Source organism: Nothobranchius furzeri, chromosome 15, assembly GCF_043380555.1.
Source record: "Nothobranchius furzeri strain GRZ-AD chromosome 15, NfurGRZ-RIMD1, whole genome shotgun sequence".
NCBI lineage: Eukaryota > Metazoa > Chordata > Actinopteri > Cyprinodontiformes > Nothobranchiidae > Nothobranchius > Nothobranchius furzeri.
Genome location: NC_091755.1, coordinates 36,414,881 through 36,432,503, shown reverse-complemented (window position 1 = coordinate 36,432,503; position 17,623 = coordinate 36,414,881). Strand labels below are relative to the sequence as shown.

General features: G+C 44.4%; 1 protein-coding gene across 1 annotated transcript; it reads right to left on the bottom strand.

Annotated features, from left to right (window-relative positions):
- Positions 1-585: 585 nt before the first annotated feature.
- Positions 586-12,768, bottom strand: LOC107389459 (uncharacterized). Its single transcript, XM_015965587.3, has 9 exons — positions 12,019-12,768; positions 10,630-10,854; positions 9,823-9,981; positions 6,390-6,461; positions 5,256-6,296; positions 5,072-5,176; positions 3,258-3,313; positions 2,008-3,187; positions 586-920 (listed from the first exon to the last, which is right to left on the bottom strand). Exons 1-9 carry the CDS (start codon positions 12,637-12,639, stop codon positions 765-767), a joined length of 3,615 nt encoding a protein of 1,204 aa, XP_015821073.3. The 5' UTR covers positions 12,640-12,768; the 3' UTR covers positions 586-764.
- Between the last annotated feature and the right edge of the window lie 4,855 nt (positions 12,769-17,623).

Sequence of the window (17,623 nt, the reverse complement as noted above, 5' to 3'; positions counted from 1 at the left end):
CTTGTATAAATGGACTTGGATTAAAATGAAGAAGCCCGTCTGGGAGGTGGGCCCACATTTCAGAATGTTTCGTTGAAAACAGAAAGGCTTTAACACATGTGGTGAGCAGAAATGTGACCCCGTGTGACTGTGTTCCTCCGTTTGCATCGTCTTTCACTTCAGCAGAACAGCTGCCAAGTGAGAGACCGACCTTTTCAGCAGCTCTGAGCCTCCGACTGATGCAAATCAACATTTACTATATGGTCATGAACCACTTATAAAGTCAGTTTGTCTCATTACCTACAGTCAGCCTCAAACACGTAAAGAGGCGGAGAAGACGGAGGCTCATGGTGCCAACAGGTGAGGAGATCTAATCCTATCATCACGTTAGGAGGAACTTTTTCTGTGTTGGAGCACGTGACGCAGCAGCAGCCATTCCCCGAGAGCATCGACAGGAAAGTAAAGAAGTTTCTGAAGCTTAAAGAAAGAGGAACTAAAAATGTAAACCATGGACGCATAACACTTACATGTAGATCTGAACAGATTTTAAAACACAAAGTTTATTCTCAACTAAGAAAGTAGAAAATAAAGTAAATGAAACAAATATAACAGCCATTTATATTTAATAAATTTAAATTGCACCAGAAGAAATCAGTTTGCTGAAAGCTCTCCTAAACACCCCTCATAAAGATGAGTCTGTGTTTGAAAAGGACTACATGCTCAGATCTGTTCTGTCTCTGGTTAGTTATGGTGTTGTAGCATGGAAGCTGCCTGTTTTCTTCTGTTCAGCCACAGTTGGAGTTTGCAGCTGCGCTTGAGGGTGGCGGGTATCTGTGTTTGTGGACTTTTCCCAGGTTAGACGTTTGTCTCGGACCAGAGCGGGATGGACGAGCGAAGCAGAAGGTCAGAGTGCTGCTGGGGCTGCAGTCGTAGTTTCCTTCCTGCTCAGAGAGAGAAAAGACATGCTTACAGCGGATGGATGAGCTGAAAGCAGCCTGACCAGCTATAGTGTCCAGGTCCGGTGTCGGTACAGGATCTGCTCGGGTGCAAAATCGGCTCGGGGTCCTTCGACTGCCGATGACGTCAAAGTACGGCAAACCCACTCGGACAAAATACACTACACATCTATACGGTTGGAAATAATTTAGCAGTTTTGTTATTAAAATAATGTTTCTTAAGACGTAAATTTGTGTTAATAATGGTATTTGTAAAATAAAACACTATTCATAATGTTGAACTCCTCTTTGAGCACATCCCTTGAAGGATCATAGGTATTAGCATCACCTGTGAAATTGTGTTTGCAGGAAAGAAGTGTGTCCCGTTTATTGAAGTATTTTGTGTTTAGAGTTTTTGACGTCTTGTCCATGCGTAGTTCAGTTACGCTCATAGCTGCTAGCCAAAACTCTGGAGTTAAAAGTTTTCTGGCTTTACTAAAATACCTGTCTGTACTTATTGGATTGATAGTAGTTTTACTTTCTATTAGACTCCAAATGTAATCATTTGGCACGTTTCTAATTCATAATTTGTAAGAATGTAATCGGTGATATTAGCATTAGCATTCCTATGGGTTTTTCCATGTATATTAGCATTGCGCTAACCACTCGCTGCCAAATTGCAGCCTTTGCGATTAGAAAATCTCCTTTTGTCACATCGCAATTTAATTACACATGCAGTTAATCGTTCAGTCCTAATATACATGCAGCTCTATGCTAAAAGTGTATTTTCAAAGAGGTAATGATGGATTTCTTTGTAAAAGTTGTCCATCTTTCCAACAGAAAGATTTGCCTGGACCAACGTAACATGATAACAACGTAACATGATAACAACGTAACATGATAACAACGTAACGTGATTACGTAATTCCGTAAGGTTCATGTTCAGCCAATTAACTACTTTGACGTCATCGGTAGTCGACGGGCCCCAAGCCGATTTTGCACCCGAGCAGATCTTGTACCGACACCTGCATTCACGTCCTGTTGGTGTTCTAGCTGAAACCCAACGTCCTGACACCATATTTCTGTTTCTCACCTCTGCTGCGACGGTATTACTCTGCCTGACTTTCTGGTTTGGGTTGCTCCTCTTCTCATTTCTCTGGACCCGACTGGCCTCCTCTTTCTGCTTCATGAACCTCTGGTTGACGATTCTGGTCACACTGTCGTTCCTGTGCAGCTGAGGGACCCGAGGCCTTGCTGGAACCCGCTCCAGGTTCTTCGGGTCGCCTTTCGGCTTCTGCGCGGAGCCGGGAGTGGCTCTGTCTGCCCTGCAGCTCATCCTGCGTAGGAACTCGGTCACCAAACCACAGCGGTTGGTGCTTGTGGATTTACTGGGTTGCTTGGCATTACTCACAGAGTCGTGGCTCTGTGCAGAAAATGATCTGGGACTGCTTTGACGTGCCCATGTGAGGCCAGGGTAGCTCTGATGTGACTGGTTCCACGTGTTCCGACCTCTGGAGTTCAGCGCAGGAGAAGGGGGGTTCAAACTGGTGGAGGAGCAGAGAGAGGAGGAGTGTCTGCGGTAGAGTTTAGGAGAGGAAGTAGAGGATCTGGGCCTCTCTGCTCGACTCGCTAATCCATCCAGTGAGGTGGAGATGTGACGAGAGCGAGCTGCAACCAGGGAGGAGCTCAGGACTCTTGGGGGGATCTTTCTCACTGGGGTTGATACATGAGTCACATCTGTTTGCTGACCAACACTCACCATCTGCGGTCCGATGTGGGTCTGGGTCCCAGAGCAGGTCACATCAACCCAACAGCCTGCTAATCTCTCTCCCTTCTCTTGTGGACCACAAAGAACCACCTGCCTCCAGCTAGCCGTCATCTCCTTCATGTCATCACTTAGGTTGGCCGATGAGCCCAGACAGATCTGAGAGAAGGAGGTTGGGGGCGTGCACCAAGGAGAGGATGTGCCTACAGACTCTCTTTCCATGACCGGACCCTTCTTTAGCTGAGCCAGCTGGACTCTGCGGGCAGATGGCGGACTGTAGTAAATGCGAAAAGTTGTTTTTTCTGGAGCAGTGTGGCTCCTGTCCATTAACATCTGCTCAAAGTCAAGATCAGGGAAGCTGAGCGGCATGATTTGATGGTCCCAAGTCTTAACAGGGTCTTCTCTGTCCAGCAGGGCGGCCTCCTGGCTCACATAGCACCAGTTCTTCTTCTGAAAGCCACGGGGCGAAAACATTCGTCGAAGTCGATTTTCATTTGAGCTGCGGATTCTGTGGAAAGAGGGGAAGATAAATGAGATGCAGAAACGAAAGATGTGAGCATTCAAGTATAAATACTCACCTGTTAGCTTCATAAGGTGGTTCGTCGTGAAACACATCACCCACAAAGAGCGGAGCCTGAAGAAGGTGAAATTGTTTAGCCAAACAACAAGGACCAGCTCCCAGAGGATGGGCAGCTTGCATACAAGCTCGGAATATTTAAACACTTTTAACACTTGAGTTGTTTTAAATGCAATTGCTGCTGAACTCAGGCTGATGTAAGGCTCCTCTGTCTGCTTTCTATGTCCTTCTGTGCAGCAAGTTAATAAGAACTGGGTTAAAACATGCCTGAAACCCATCATTTCAACAAGTCACGACCTCAGCACACTGCTGCAGCTGCTGACAACCAGCTGTGGAGTCTTTATTACTCCAGACTAGGGTTGTCACGATACTAAAATTTCTAACTCGATTCGATACTGGGGGGAAAAAACTCGATACTATTTAAAAACACCAATTTATTGAACAACTTTATTCAAAAAATAACATTCCTCAGTTTATATTGCAAAAATTAAATGTTAAGAATTAAGTGTATAAAGTGCTTAAACCTTTCAAGTATCAGCATTTTTTTAAAACGTGCATACAAAAACTGGCGAAAGTTAACACTTTAAATCATGAATTGTCTCACTATATATACACTATTTGCAGAGTGATGTTTTGCTGCTTAAACTCTGTTTAAGGTGCATTTTTGTCATAAGATGTAATACCATATGTTTTGTTCTGTACTTTTGAACAACTGTTGGTCAATAAAGGGAGAAAACGAATTTCTCCACAGTAGGACAAAGGTACATCTACCGGTAATCTTAATAAAAACAGATTGGCGCACGGCAGTGACGTCATTAAAAGCACCGGTTAGCTTAGCCGCGGCTAGTCTATTTACGCCTAGAAATCTCAGACCCACTCCAAACGAACAGGGGAAACACGTTAATGATTCCTAACAAAATCTTTCGACATGAAGATGTGTTGGTGCAGATAATGTCTTATTTCGAGGCTGCACCATGGGTGCCCGTCCGCACCCGTTATATGGATATACGCTGATGGCGATTCGCCGATGGATCTAAATACCCCGGGGAATCCAAGTAGCACCAAAGTTGTCAGCGTGAGTAAACAAACGTACTGCATGCTAGAAATTAAGTCCGGGTTGCAATAAACGGGAGTTTCCTTTAAGCACATAAGCGTGAATATACAACTACGTGTCGGACTTGGTATGCTAATGAAGTTGGGCTGTGAAGCGCCTCCCAAATTTGCTGTTTATGTTTTTGTTTATTTATTTGGCAGACAAAACTTGGATCGGAGACAACTCGCGTGGGAAATTGCAATGTAGCCATGCGGCGTCTTCTTCTTCTGTTTGTCTGGGAGGCGGAGGCTGCTTTACGGCATCTGGTTGTCGTGCGTGTCGGTGTACTTGAAGAAGGCTGTGTATAATAGTCCATAATATCGATACCACAGGGATGGAATATCTAATTTAGATACCACTTTTAGCATCGATTTATATCTAGGCATCGATTTTTTTGACAACACTACTCCAGACCGAATGTTCCTCTGAGAAAAGCAGGTATTGTTTTTAAAAGGTATCTTTTTTATTTTATTTGGAGGTAGAAACTGTTGTGCATGAAGAGGTAAACCAGGAGCGCCGGACCTGGACGATGCAGCGGAATACATTCATGTGAAGAGTTTGGCCTGTTTGGCTGCAGCTTCCATGAGAGATTACCCTAAATACTCTGGCATGACTCTTCGTGAGGCAGAGATCATCAGCAGGACATCCCACTGATTCAAACAGCCTCTCACACAGTAGGGGGGAGGAACAGGGCACAGACCCAAAGGCTAAATCACTCTCACCTCGGCTGCCTCCGGCAAACTGCCCTCGGCCTTGCTGTCGTCTCGAAGCTCTGCTCTGAGGTCTTGCAGCAACCTGAGCAGAACAGGTAAGGTGTTGTCTCTGCCCTGCAGGTAGAGAAACAATCCACAATTTTGCTTCTGCAGAACATGATTGGTTCCCAGAAAGAAACATCTATGATCGTACCTCTCTGTCTTCTGAATTGGTTCCTTTAGCATTACACCACTGATGAAGGACCCGTAGAATTTGCAGTGACAGCCTCATTTTTGAATCCCTGCTGACGAAAGCCTTTTGTCCTCCTGGTCTGGCTTTCCATTTCACCTCCATGCTGCAGAGATGGTCTGCGTGCTCCTTTTTAGTCTCTGGCTCTTTGACATTTTCTGTACTTGCATCGAGAGAGGACGGAGTGTAGTGATCGCATGTGTTTTCCTCCTTGTGAACACTGTTTTTGTGTTCCCCCTCTCCTCTCAGAAGTATGTCCATCTTCCCGATGAAAGCTGACAGCATGACCTGCAGAAGCTCCAAAGCCTCGTGTAGCGACCCCTGAGGTCTACTGTTCACATCTGCTGGAGGAGGGCTGTGTCCGTTTCTAGGTGGGGCCGTGAGGAGCTGAATGGCTGAAATCAAAATACAGGAATGATCTCTGAGAGAAAGAAGAGACTCACAGTCTTTGGTAATTGTCTCCTTTAAAGTTCTGTCCAGTTTTTTGCTGTCATCCCTCTCCTGGCTGTCTGAAGCATCCTGCTTGCCTTCCAAAGGACCTTCTCGTGTGGACAGAGACCTTTCTGCTCCACCTTTTCTTTGCTCCGACTCTTTGCACTGACCCATCATTGATCCTGCTTCCAGGCTGCCATCTTTGTTCTTTGCAGAAAGACTTTCCTCCAAAACATCATCCTCCTCCCCTCCTGTTTTCTCTTTGAGGTCACTCATCTCTGCTCGCAGTCCACGATTCTCCACCTCCAGCTCGACTATGCGCCGGCTCAGAAGCATGGCCTCCTCCTCCACAAGTTTCAGGTGAACTTTGACCTCTGCCTCCCTGGAGTGGGTGGAGCTTTGTTTGCCTTCGGAACTCTGGGTGGCGTCTACGTCTCCATACGTGGACCGGTATTTTGCCAGCTCTTCACGCGTGGCCTCGCTCTCTAACACCAGCTTGGTGAGCTTCTTGCACATGAGTGCCAACTCCTCTTTGGCAAAGTGGAGCTGGCACTTCAGATCACTGCTGTCATCCTCGTGGGAGATAAACAACAACAACAACAGTCACAACAACAGGAGACAGAAGACAAATGCAGTCATACGAAGAGATTATGAAATGATTCCCACCTCCATCTGCTGAGAGAGCCTCTTCTCTGCCTTACTGGGTGTGGACCTGACGCTCTTCTTCTTTAACACGGTCTGAGGAACAAAAACAAATCCAGACAGTGAGCCAAAGAATCTGCATCTCTAAATCCATGGGTGATCTCTACTGGGTCTCCACTGGGCTCAGTCCGTTCACTGCTTTTATCCCTTTTAGACACTCAGAACCTCATCTGAACTCTGTCCTTCCTCAGCAGCGATGGCGCTGACCGTGGACCAGCCAAGGATTTCCGTGATTGGTGTCAATCTAACCTTTTGAAGATGACTGTATCTAAAACCAAAGAGATGGTTAGTGGTTTTAGAATAAACAGCACAGTCACCCAGCCTGTGCTCATCTCTGAGGAAAGGATGGAAACAGCAAATCGTACTTGGGGGGCAGACTGACCTTTGACCCCCAGATGGACATCATCAGAGTACGCCCTTTTATAGACTTCTCTGTGGTTTTAATGTAGATTTAACTCTTATAAGAATGCTTTTTTTCTCTTTCATTGAGTCCGTTTGAACTTCAAATCTCGGTTTGAACTTTTAACCTTTAAGGACAGAAAAAGGCTGTTGGGGGTTGTCAGGGTGTGCAAAACAATTCCTGGTACAACTTCACAGATGTACACAAGGTCTGGCCAGTGATTATGGTCAGCCTGGTCCAGCAGATTCAGCTCAATCTCATCACGGTGAGTCCTGGTTCCCACCATCCAGACACAGACATCCATTTCCAAGGTGAAGACCAACAGACGGACGAACCCTTTCATCCCTACAGGGTGGAGATTTTTAAATAATCTTGAAGAGAGAGCAAAGCCAAAAGTCAAAGCTCTCCATTTACAGGTTATGAGCTCTGGATTATGACCAAAAGAGCAAGATTACAACTAAAGTCAACTAAAAATAGTCTCCTCCTCAGAATGGCTCTTCTTAGGGATGAAGAGAGGAAGTGAGACATCTAGCCACTGCTCCTCCAGATCAAGAGGAACCAGCTGAGGTGGTCGGGGGCATTTGGTCAGGATGCCTCCTGGACTCTTTCAAGAAGAGATGTAGATGAGAAGATGACTGTATAAGCTGGCCTGGAGGTTTTGCACACCCTGACAACCCCCAACAGCCTTTTTCTGTCCTTAAAGGTTAAAAGTTCAAACCGAGATTTGGAGTTCAAACGGACTCAATGAAAGAGAAAAAAAGCATTCTTATAAGAGGCCTTAAGTGGAACCTTGAGGTTCCACTTGAGGAGCTGGTAGAGGTGGATGGGGAGAGGCTTACTAGGATGACAACACGTCAGTGAAAGGAGGTTTTCACTTCAGTATCTGTGCAGGGCTTCTAGGAAACCTGACTCGTGATTTTACTCACAGTTAAAGAAAAAAAAGAAATGCTGTTGCCTCTTTAGCTGAGGGACTGCCGTAACGATCATTTTGTAACAAACGACCTGAGTTTCACGTTCTGGTTCATCTCCGTCAGACAGGACCAGGAATTGTCCCGCTTCATCTCTGGAGTGTTTATTCTCCCTCTCACGTGCCTGCACTGTGTTTTGTGCCTCAGATTAGGTCATCTAAGTGGATTTTCCTGTTGGGATCAAAGAGACTAGCAGCTGTCTTAGATGAGCAGGCCCGACTGAGCTCAATCCAAAGCACTGAATCCTGGATTAAACGGAACACGGGTCAGTGGAGAGCTCAGTGTTCATCCCAGGTAGTTAGAGGAGTAAAGGAGGAGAAAGATGGGCTGGAAGTTGAGTCAGTGTTGGGTTGCGGTGGTTGCCTTTGATTAAAGTGGGTTTGGTGAAGGTTGTGGGTCAGCAACGCCTTTCTGAACGCCATAATTCACTCTGATCCCGATTTAGCCGAGCTTAATGCAAGCAGAAAGGCAGAGAGAATCTATTTTTGTAATCTCTCACACCCTCGCTGTCTTTTCCTCTCCTCTCAGTCTGTAATGTCAGCTGCGTTAGGAGTTCAGGCCTCGGCATACCAGGCTGCTTCACCCGGCTCCAGCACCGAGCAGCTGCCGGCCCAGCCCTTCTCTCGTGTCACGGATCGGCACCGGGCTCATGTGTCGCCTGACATTGGGGTGACTCAGGTATGAGGGGGACAGCTGGCTGCACGAGTGCAGCTGTGAGGGGCGGCGAAGAGGACGTCTGACTGCAAAGATGACGACTCATGAAGACTGACCGGCGGAGGCTTCGTGTAAAGCCAGTTTTAGGACAGAGATGTGTCATGTTCTTCTCTTGTGAGGTTCTTAAAACCTGTTTTCCATGTTGGGCATCGTTTTCTGCTCTTGAACTCCATAAAAAACATGTTTTAAGACCCTGGAAACAGAATCTATTTTTAAGCGGAGGTGTCAAAAGTATTCACATTCATTACTCTGCAGAAGTAAAGCTATTAGGGTTTAAAAGGACTTCTCATTTCAAGCTTTTCACTTGAGTAAAACTCAAAAAGTGCTGGTTTTAAAAGTACTTCAAGAATAAAAGTACTACTTAAAAAAAATGCTATTAAGGAAAAAAGCTTAAGCTGTGCCAAAGCCTTAAACATTTCTACCAAAGGGCATAATGACTATAATGTTATACAAACATGTTAATGTTGGAACACACTAGATGGCTTAGGACAGGGGTGTCCAATCCTGGTCCTGGAGGGCCGGTAACCAGCAGGTTTTGTGGTTTTTCTGCTTCAACACACTTGATTAGCTGGTTGATTCACCTGTGCAGCAGCTCATCAGGCTCTGCAGAAGCCTGTTAATCACCTGCTGATTGAAATCAGGTGTGTTGAAGCAGGTCAAAAAGAAAACGTGCTGGATACCGGCCCTCGAGGACCAGGAGGGTTAGGGTTAGCCCGTTAAAAAGTAATGTCATTGCTACGTGTTTCATGGAGTCGAAGATATGATGACCAGATGCCTAGAAGGATTGTACTGGTGCAAAAAGATAAGGCATCTTATCAATGATCTTTATTGGGATATGAATGTACACCGGCAGCTGCAAGGATCTGTGGAGGCAGCAGGAGATAAAACTAGACTGTTGGCAGGTTTGGAAACCATTACCTTTGTGTGGTTTTCTATACATTAGTTCTGTAAAAAATAATGAATCAAATAAATAAATGTGTGTCCTGGCTGGTCTGTAACGTGGTTGCTACGTGGATCATAGGGAGTCAGAATCAGATTTTCTCTGTTGACGGTGCAATGAGTCTGGATGTGTTTTTGTGTTTTTCTACAACAATATTAATAAAACAGTAACAAGGCAACTTTAAAATGTGAGGAGTAGAAGTAAAACGTCCGCCAACAGGTAAGTGCTCCAGTGTAGATACGCACTTTCCTGTCATGAAGAAGTAACATTAAATTAGAGCCAGAATTAATCCGTTTCACAGAAGAATCCAGAATTCATGCGAGTAGGATTTTGATCAACAGGTGAATGAAGCTGATTACCGTTTTTGTCGCTCACCTCTCTTGTTTTCTCCACCTCGCTCTGCAAGACCTCCTTGGCCACCTCCAGCTCCTGAGTCTTCTCCCGTAGAACCTCGTTTTCCCACTCCAGCTGGGAATTCTTCCTCTGAACTGCCTCCAGCTCGTTGAAGAGATGGAGGGATACACTTTTAGCTACCTGGGAGAAGAGAAGAAAGTTGATTTTACTACATCCCAGTGGTGATACGTGTTGCTTTAGCTAATAATCATCATCTTCGTTTTTATGGGCGCGTGTTTGCTGTGCAGCTGCTTTGGACACAAGATGCTAAGAAAAGTCTTGTGATGGGAATTTACCACGAGTGCATGGAAGAGGGAGTGAGTGAAGCTGTCGGGAAACCTTACACCACACACACACACACACACACACACACAGAAAGAGAGAGAGTTCAGAGAAACCTAATCGGACTGCCAACATTCAACAGCAGGGCCCGTGGTTCTATTAACTTTCCTCCTGCTTTTGTCTTTCTGCTCTCATGATGAACGGCTCACCACATAATTACACGATCACAATACAAACAGGATGCATCAGGAAGAAATTACAGTGTAATGAAAGGTATGTGGTGCTCCAAACAGCAGGAATTACTTTACAGGGCAGCAGAGTCAGAGTGTGGTCGACTGGTGGAACTTTTCCAGTGCTCGCGAGCAAGAAAATCACAGTGTAACGAGCAGAATTGAGAGTCTCTGTGGCCTTGCAGTAAACGTTCACTTTGATTCAGCATCTGGAGATGTGGTGAATCATTTCCAAGTAAAAATGAGCTTTCACTGTTTGTTGACAGAACCAGCTGACCTTAATGTCGTGCTCCAGGCTCCTGACCAATTCCCCGTCTACCTGCCCGGTCTGAGCCACCCGGATGCTGCGGCGCTCTGCCTTACGGAGGCGATACTGCAGGATGCGGCACGTCTTCTTGGCCTCCTCTAACTGCAGCCGCAGCTCCTGCAGCTGGTACACCTCCTCCTCCTGGAACATGTCACGCATTTCCAGCATTTCACAGTGAAGCTCCTCCACCTCGTCCTGTGGCAGAATTACAGACGTGCACAAAGGTGATCACTTTTGGGGAAGCTTTGTTTTTAATCACTTTTAATCAGGTGATTTTTCTTTCTTTTTCTAAAACTGAAAAAAAAAATCGCATTAAAGGTAAAGCACTAATCAGCAGGAGAAAATGTATAGCATGCCTTTTTTGGTTTGGAACAAAATGACTTCACGAGGGCAGGATTGTGCCATAAAAAGACTTCAAGCGTGTGACACAGTGGAAGGTTTTCTACGATTTCCTAAACTGAGTTACGCAGCAGTGAAGCATGCATAGGTTTGTGTTTTGGAAACATGAGTTAAGTGTGTTACTGAAGTGTGTGTGATGTGAAAATACGGGAGAGGAATGAATCATGTATAAGAACCAAGTCCCAAGAGGTAATCCATCTGGTTAGATCTACTATGGACTCTTTAACTTGCTTGTTTAACTGTTTATTAGCAAATTAGCAAGAGTTTAGACATATTTGTTGGTCTGGAGCATACAGGCGTGCTTACACTATGGTCGGTTTATGTAATTACGCTCAAAGACACTAGAGATCTGCTAAATTAATTAGCTGTTGACTGAGATTTATATTAATGTTCAGAATTACCTGAAACTTTAAAATCTGACTGTTTTCTCATTAAGCAATGTTTCTAATGGTCTGTTATAGAGAATTGATGCTTTCATACCAAACATGGAAAGCGTCAGCAAGGAGCTGTTTATCAAATGATGGCCAGGAGCTAGAGCTTACAGTCATGTGTTAACAGAAAACCGTGCGGGTCAGCATTGCTCCTGAGAGCAACAATAAGTTGTTCGTGCATAAAAATTAAATATCAGTGTTATAAAAATACAGTGTGATGAAAACGTATGTAAAAAATGGTTCTGGTTGTCTTGAGATGGAATTTCTAGTTTCTAACTAAATAATTTTAAATATTCTTACATTACTGCAGGGACAGCCTCAGGGGGAAAGGTTAAACTAGACTCTGCCATCTTTAAACTCCTGATATTTTTAAAAGATATTACTCCAAATACTGTTGTGTTTGGCTCTTGTGAGGACCATTTAGCTCCAAATGATGTCCGAGATTGAAATCACTCACCAAGTAATGCAACTAAACCAAACTGGCATCACCACAACTTAGTTTAGCTTATGAAGTCTAAACTCGACCTACTTTTAAGTACTCGTTCTCAGACCTCAAGTCTTCCACTTCTCTGACTAGATCCTCGGTCGTCTCCCCCATAATGAGATCCATAAAAGCCCCCGCAGATTTCAGAAACCCGAGTCCTCCTATTGCAGCATCCTGCTGGATTGCGCGGGTCTCTGCCGCTGCTTTTACGCACGGAGATCTGTCGCTGTTCGGGCTCACGTAAGCTCTGCCGTCTATCCAGCTTAAGTCGTTATCGCTGCTCCGCGAATCGCGCTTGTTGCCCTCCGAGGAGCAGTCGGATATTTCTGAGCTGCTGTCGGAGGAGAGTTTCCCAGATGGGCAGCCAGAGTCTTTGCTGAGATCCTCCGAGGCGAGGCTTGCATCCGACAGTTTCCTGTGCGCTCCAGGGCTCTTCTGGCACTCCGAGCTGCTCACACTTTGGTCCGCTCGCTTTTCTTGCGGTCCCACTGGCTTCGAGTCCCCGGCGCTCTCCCACTGGCTCGACTCCTTTACAGCTGAGCCACTTTGTGCAGCTTTTAAAGGCAGATCTTTCTTCTTTTTAGGTGCCAAACTCTGCTGCTGCGTCCTGGCTTGTTTCTGGCTACATAGCGCCGTCTTTGCGCTCTTATCGCAGTCTTTGCTCATTCTTTTCACTCTTTTCCTATCTAAGAGTTGAGATATGTTAATTTAAAACGATCTAAATATTACAACAGCTCCAAATTATCCGTAGTGCGCAGCTCAGACGAGGTCTGTCCATGAGGACTGGATCTTCTCCGAGGCGCGCGCAACAATCTGTTTCATTGGCGCAGACGACTTCCTGTTACGGAGTCCAACGTAAAGTCGTTTTTGCACAGAAAGAAAAAAAGCACGGCTTAGTTTATATATATATATATATATATATATATATATATATATATATATATATATATATATATATATATATATATATATCAAGGATGTAATATTCACTTTAGAAGTGGGGGGGACAGGGGGGGGGGGTCTTTACAGTATGCTCCAATGGGAAACAGGCTTCAACACAAACGGTCGTTTTCCGCTTGGTCCTAGAGCTCAACCAGTGTTAATTTAATATAGCGTAATGTTGTTTTTGGATGGTAAAAAGTGCAGGGGTCAAAATTTGACTTTGGAAAATGTGGGGGGGACATGTCCCCCCTGTCCCCCCCAAAAATTACGTCCATGATATATATATATATATATATATATATATATATATATATATATATATATATATGTGTGTGTGTGTGTGTGTGTGTGTGTGTGTGTGTGTGTGTGTGTGTGTGTGTGTGTGTTCTCCTCATCACAGTTAATTAATTCGTTTAGAAGAGTCCAAAAACTCAATAACACAATAACGGATTTGTCCAGGCTTTAAATAATAAATTAAATTAAAGTTTCAAGAAAGATGGTTTAATAACGTAGTATGTTGATATCATGCTTTAAATAATAACAACATGCTACTTTATTAAACCATCTTTCCTCAAGCTTTAATTGCACCGACTGTGTTTCCGGTTGATGTGACTCTTCACTTGACCAGCAGGGCCACTAATCCTGCTGCATAGCTTATTCCCTCAGCTCCTTCTCCCTTATCCTGTGGAGAATGTCTTAACGCCATTAAACCATAAAGAGCTGCCAGACATGAAGAAGTAAAACAACAATTGACTGTAAACATCTGTTTAACTATTATGCCATAAAGTTGAACAGATTAAGCTCTTGGCTCATTCAGTAAACTGGGGACCTGCGACTGTGTCCTTTCAGACTCTTGAAGAGGCTCATGTAGAAAAACTATTTTTCAAATCAAATCAAACTTTATTTATATAGTGCTTTTCATGCACAGGAAACAACACAGAGTTCTTAACAGATTAAAATGACCCATATAATTCCCTCCCTTTCCCACACTTAAAACAATTGTGACAGTTTCACCCCCAATCCACAAACCATTCCCAGGCACACACACACACACACACACTCGTATAACACATTAAAAGACCACAGTAAACACTAGGCTGAGCTCTGATTGGACAGGTAATGAAAGACACGCCATCAAGGGAGCCATCTGCCTCGACAGCAGCAGATCCACGGCAGCAGCCAAGACACCAATCCAGGGCGCCCTGGGAGGGAGGGTGGCAACCCCCACCACTTCCCTAGGAGCCGCCACCGACCACCGGTCCCGAGGCAGAGGGCTCCACAGAGGAAACACTGGAAGGATTAAAATACGTAACATGTAAAATAACAAGAGCTAATATGGAAAATGTATTACGTAAAATATCCAATAAAATGTGATTATAGAAATAAAACATCATAAATGTGTAACACAACAGTAATTAAAAATAAATAAATAAGTAAAACAAGTAATGTAATAAATAATAATCAGTTAAAAGCTAAACTAAAAAGGTGGGTCTTGAGCCTGATCTTAAAAACATGAATATTCTCTGCCACGCTGAGATCCTCCAGTAGCCCGTTCCAGAGGCGAGGGCCGTAATAACTAAAAGATGCCTCGCCGTGTGTGTGAGTCCTGACTTTAGGAATGACAAGGAGACGGCTGCCAGAGGAGCGCAATGATGAAAAAATTTGAGGAACATTTATGTTTAAATTAACGATAGGAAAGACTAATTTAGACAGTAAAGTAAAATGATTATGTTGAGCTTATCAAATGAGGTTCAGGGGCGGGCCTTTGGGGGGTGGGGGGAGTTGGGGGGTGGGCAGCGACCCCCCAGCCCGTGCTTGACCCTAACCCACCCCTGGGAGAGAGGCAGATGAGAGAGAGCGGCGTCTCTGACACTAACCAAACATGCTGGAAAAGACGAGCACTTCATTGTATTCAGAGAGGAATGATTTCTATTCTTAAATTTTACTCTCCTGATTTATTTAGGGTTTATGTAGGTTGCCCCGGTCAGGACTGAGTCATGATTGCTAAAAACTTTACAAGACCGACTGACTTTAGTGACGTAGTGGCTGTAAAATATTGAATGAAATGTTGTGCTGCTTTATTTTTACTCTCATGTGTAGCTTTATGACGTGCACATATTACAAGTGGATCTCCGAAATCATCTCCAAGTAAAACTCATCATCATTTCAATGAGAGAACATATTTGAGTTCGTGGGACCAAATGTACTTTTTCAGAGTACTTTCTACTCTATTTGAGTGAAATGTACTCAGCTTGAGTAAAATTAACACTGCAGATGTTGCGGTACAGATGTGGATGGCTAACTGAGAAGAAGAAACTTGGTCTGCAGGGAAAATTTCAGTTCCATTATTCAAGGCAGACTTTTTCAGAGAAGCTGATCATCACAGATGAGGCCGCCCCAACCCTAGTTTGTCTCAGCCAGAGGCGACTCAGCCTTGGCCTCCATGCAAAAGATGGAGCTAAAACACTGAGACAGCAAGTTATTAAAGTCTTCCTGCACAGACAGGAGGATGGTTTTCTGCCAGATTATTGAATGCTCCTGCCAGTAAATCCTCCAGCCTTTTTACATCCTGCCTGATCATAGCCTACTGACCTCGTTTCCACGCCTGACCCTTGCCAAGGACTCTGCCTGCCACCACGACTCTCGCCTGTCTTCGACCACATCTCTAGCCTGCTCATGTCAGTTCTCTTGTTCGCTCTTCCTTCTTCCATCTCAGGAACGTTGCTAAGCTGAGTCCCGTTCTGTCCCGCTCTGAACTTGAGACAGTTCTCCACACCTTCATCTCCTCACGCTTAGACTACTGTAACTCTCTTTGCACGTGTCTGAGCAGAACCTCCCTGAACCGTCTACAGGTGGTTCAGAACGCCTGTGCTCGGCTTCTGACCAAGTCCTCCAAACACACCCACATCACCCCGCTTCTCCTCCAGCTTCACTGGCTGCCAGTCAACTCCAGGGTTCATTTCAAGATCCTGGTTCTGGTCTATAGGGCCTTACATGGACAAGCACCATCTTACATTGGTGATCTTCTTAGTCCCTACATCCCCAGCAGGTCCCTGAGGTCCAGTGATCAAAACCTTCTTCTTCTTCTCCTTGTACCTGTTTTGTCTTGATCTGGCTTTGACCCACGCCTGCCTTTGACTCTGCCCTTACCTGAGTTTACTCCGGTAACTCCTCCTATTAGCTTCAGACTAATAAAGACTGTTAAAATGTCTTACTGTGTTTGGTGTCATCACGGGTCCTCTAGTTCAGTTCGTTACAGGTTCACACCAAAGCCAGCCCGAACAGGTGAGTCTTCAGCTGCTTCTGAAAGGAGACCACTGATCTCAGGCTCAGGGGGAGAGAGTTCCAGAGTCTGGGGGCCACAGCAGCAAATGATTTGTCACCTTTGGTCTTTAGCCTGGTGCGCTGCACAAGTAGGTTTTGGTCACTGGACCTCAGGGACCTGCTGGGGGTGTAGGGACTGAGAAGATCACCAATGTAAGATGGTGCTTGTCCATGTAAGGCCCTATAGACCAGAACCAGGATCTTGAAATGAACCCTGAAGTTGACTGGCAGCCAGTGAAGCTGGAGGAGAAGCGGGGTGATGTGGGTGTGTTTGGAGGACTTGGTCAGAAGCCGAGCACAGGCATTCTGAACCCCCTGTAGACGGTTCAGGGAGGTTCTGCTCAGACACGTGAAAAGAGAGTTGCAGTAGTCTAAGCATGAGGAGATGAAGGTGTGGAGAACTGTCTCAAGTTCAGAGTGGGACGGGACTCAGCTTAGCAATGTTCCTGAGATGGAAGAAGGTTCAGGTCCTTACAGATTAGAACCGCACACCACAAAAACGGTTTCCTCCCCTCTGTGAGACTCCTGAACAACCACATACCCACATAGATCTGCACCAGTCGCCCATGTTCCTATGCTATATGATTTATTGTTGTTCCCTACGTTGATTACTTCTGATGTATCCTAGTCTATAACGCTTGGCCTCAGAAACAAATTCCTAGATTAGTCTCTCACCGACATGGCAATAAACCTGATTCTGACTGTAAAACAGGAAAGTGGGCAACATTAGAGTGATTTACGTTCCTACTGCTGCCACCAAAAGCCCTTATAGTTTATTTTTAAGCGAATACAGGAAGTGTTTCTGTAATGTTTTTAGTTTTATAAAGAAGTTTCCTCCTGTCTTTATTCCGTCATGATCATATGCTCAAGAGGACAATTTTTTCCAGTTTAGTTCAGAAAAGGAGGCAGAAATTATCTCTTCTCAAAAGATTATGTATTAAATATTAAAATTATATGACTAGTGGACTATAATATCTTAAAATGTATGTACAATGCTAACAAAAAATACCTTCCTGCAAGTTTAAATAAAAGGTTTATAAAAAGACAAAGTAAATATGAATTAAAAGGACATGAATTATTTATAATACCCATGGGTTAATTGTGCAGATGCATTGTATCTCAATATATGGAGTAAAAAGATGGAATAGAGTAGAGAAATCAAAGATGCAAAAACAATATTTACTTAAAAAAAACTGATTAAAATGAAATGGTGAACTCATATAGATCTGTTGTATAAACAAGTGAGGGGGGGAGGGAAAAATAAATTCAAAAAAGTGTATAAATGTCTAAATATATATAAATATATACGTTTGTATGTTTGTTTGTGTATGTAGGTATGTAAATATTCTTCTCCTTTTGTGTTAATTTGGGGTTTTATTTTTTA

Excerpts from the sequence above, each read along its gene's own strand:
- LOC107389459 (XM_015965587.3), bottom strand. The coding sequence starts at position 12,639 with ATGAGCAAAGACTGCGATAAGAGCGCAAAGACGGCGCTATGTAGCCAG. Across the intron at positions 9,982-10,629 it reads GCCTGGAGCACGACATTAAG|GTAGCTAAAAGTGTATCCCT; the intron begins GTCAGCTGGTTC and ends CTCTTCTCCCAG. Across the intron at positions 921-2,007 it reads GTAATACCGTCGCAGCAGAG|GAAGGAAACTACGACTGCAG; the intron begins GTGAGAAACAGA and ends CTCTCTGAGCAG.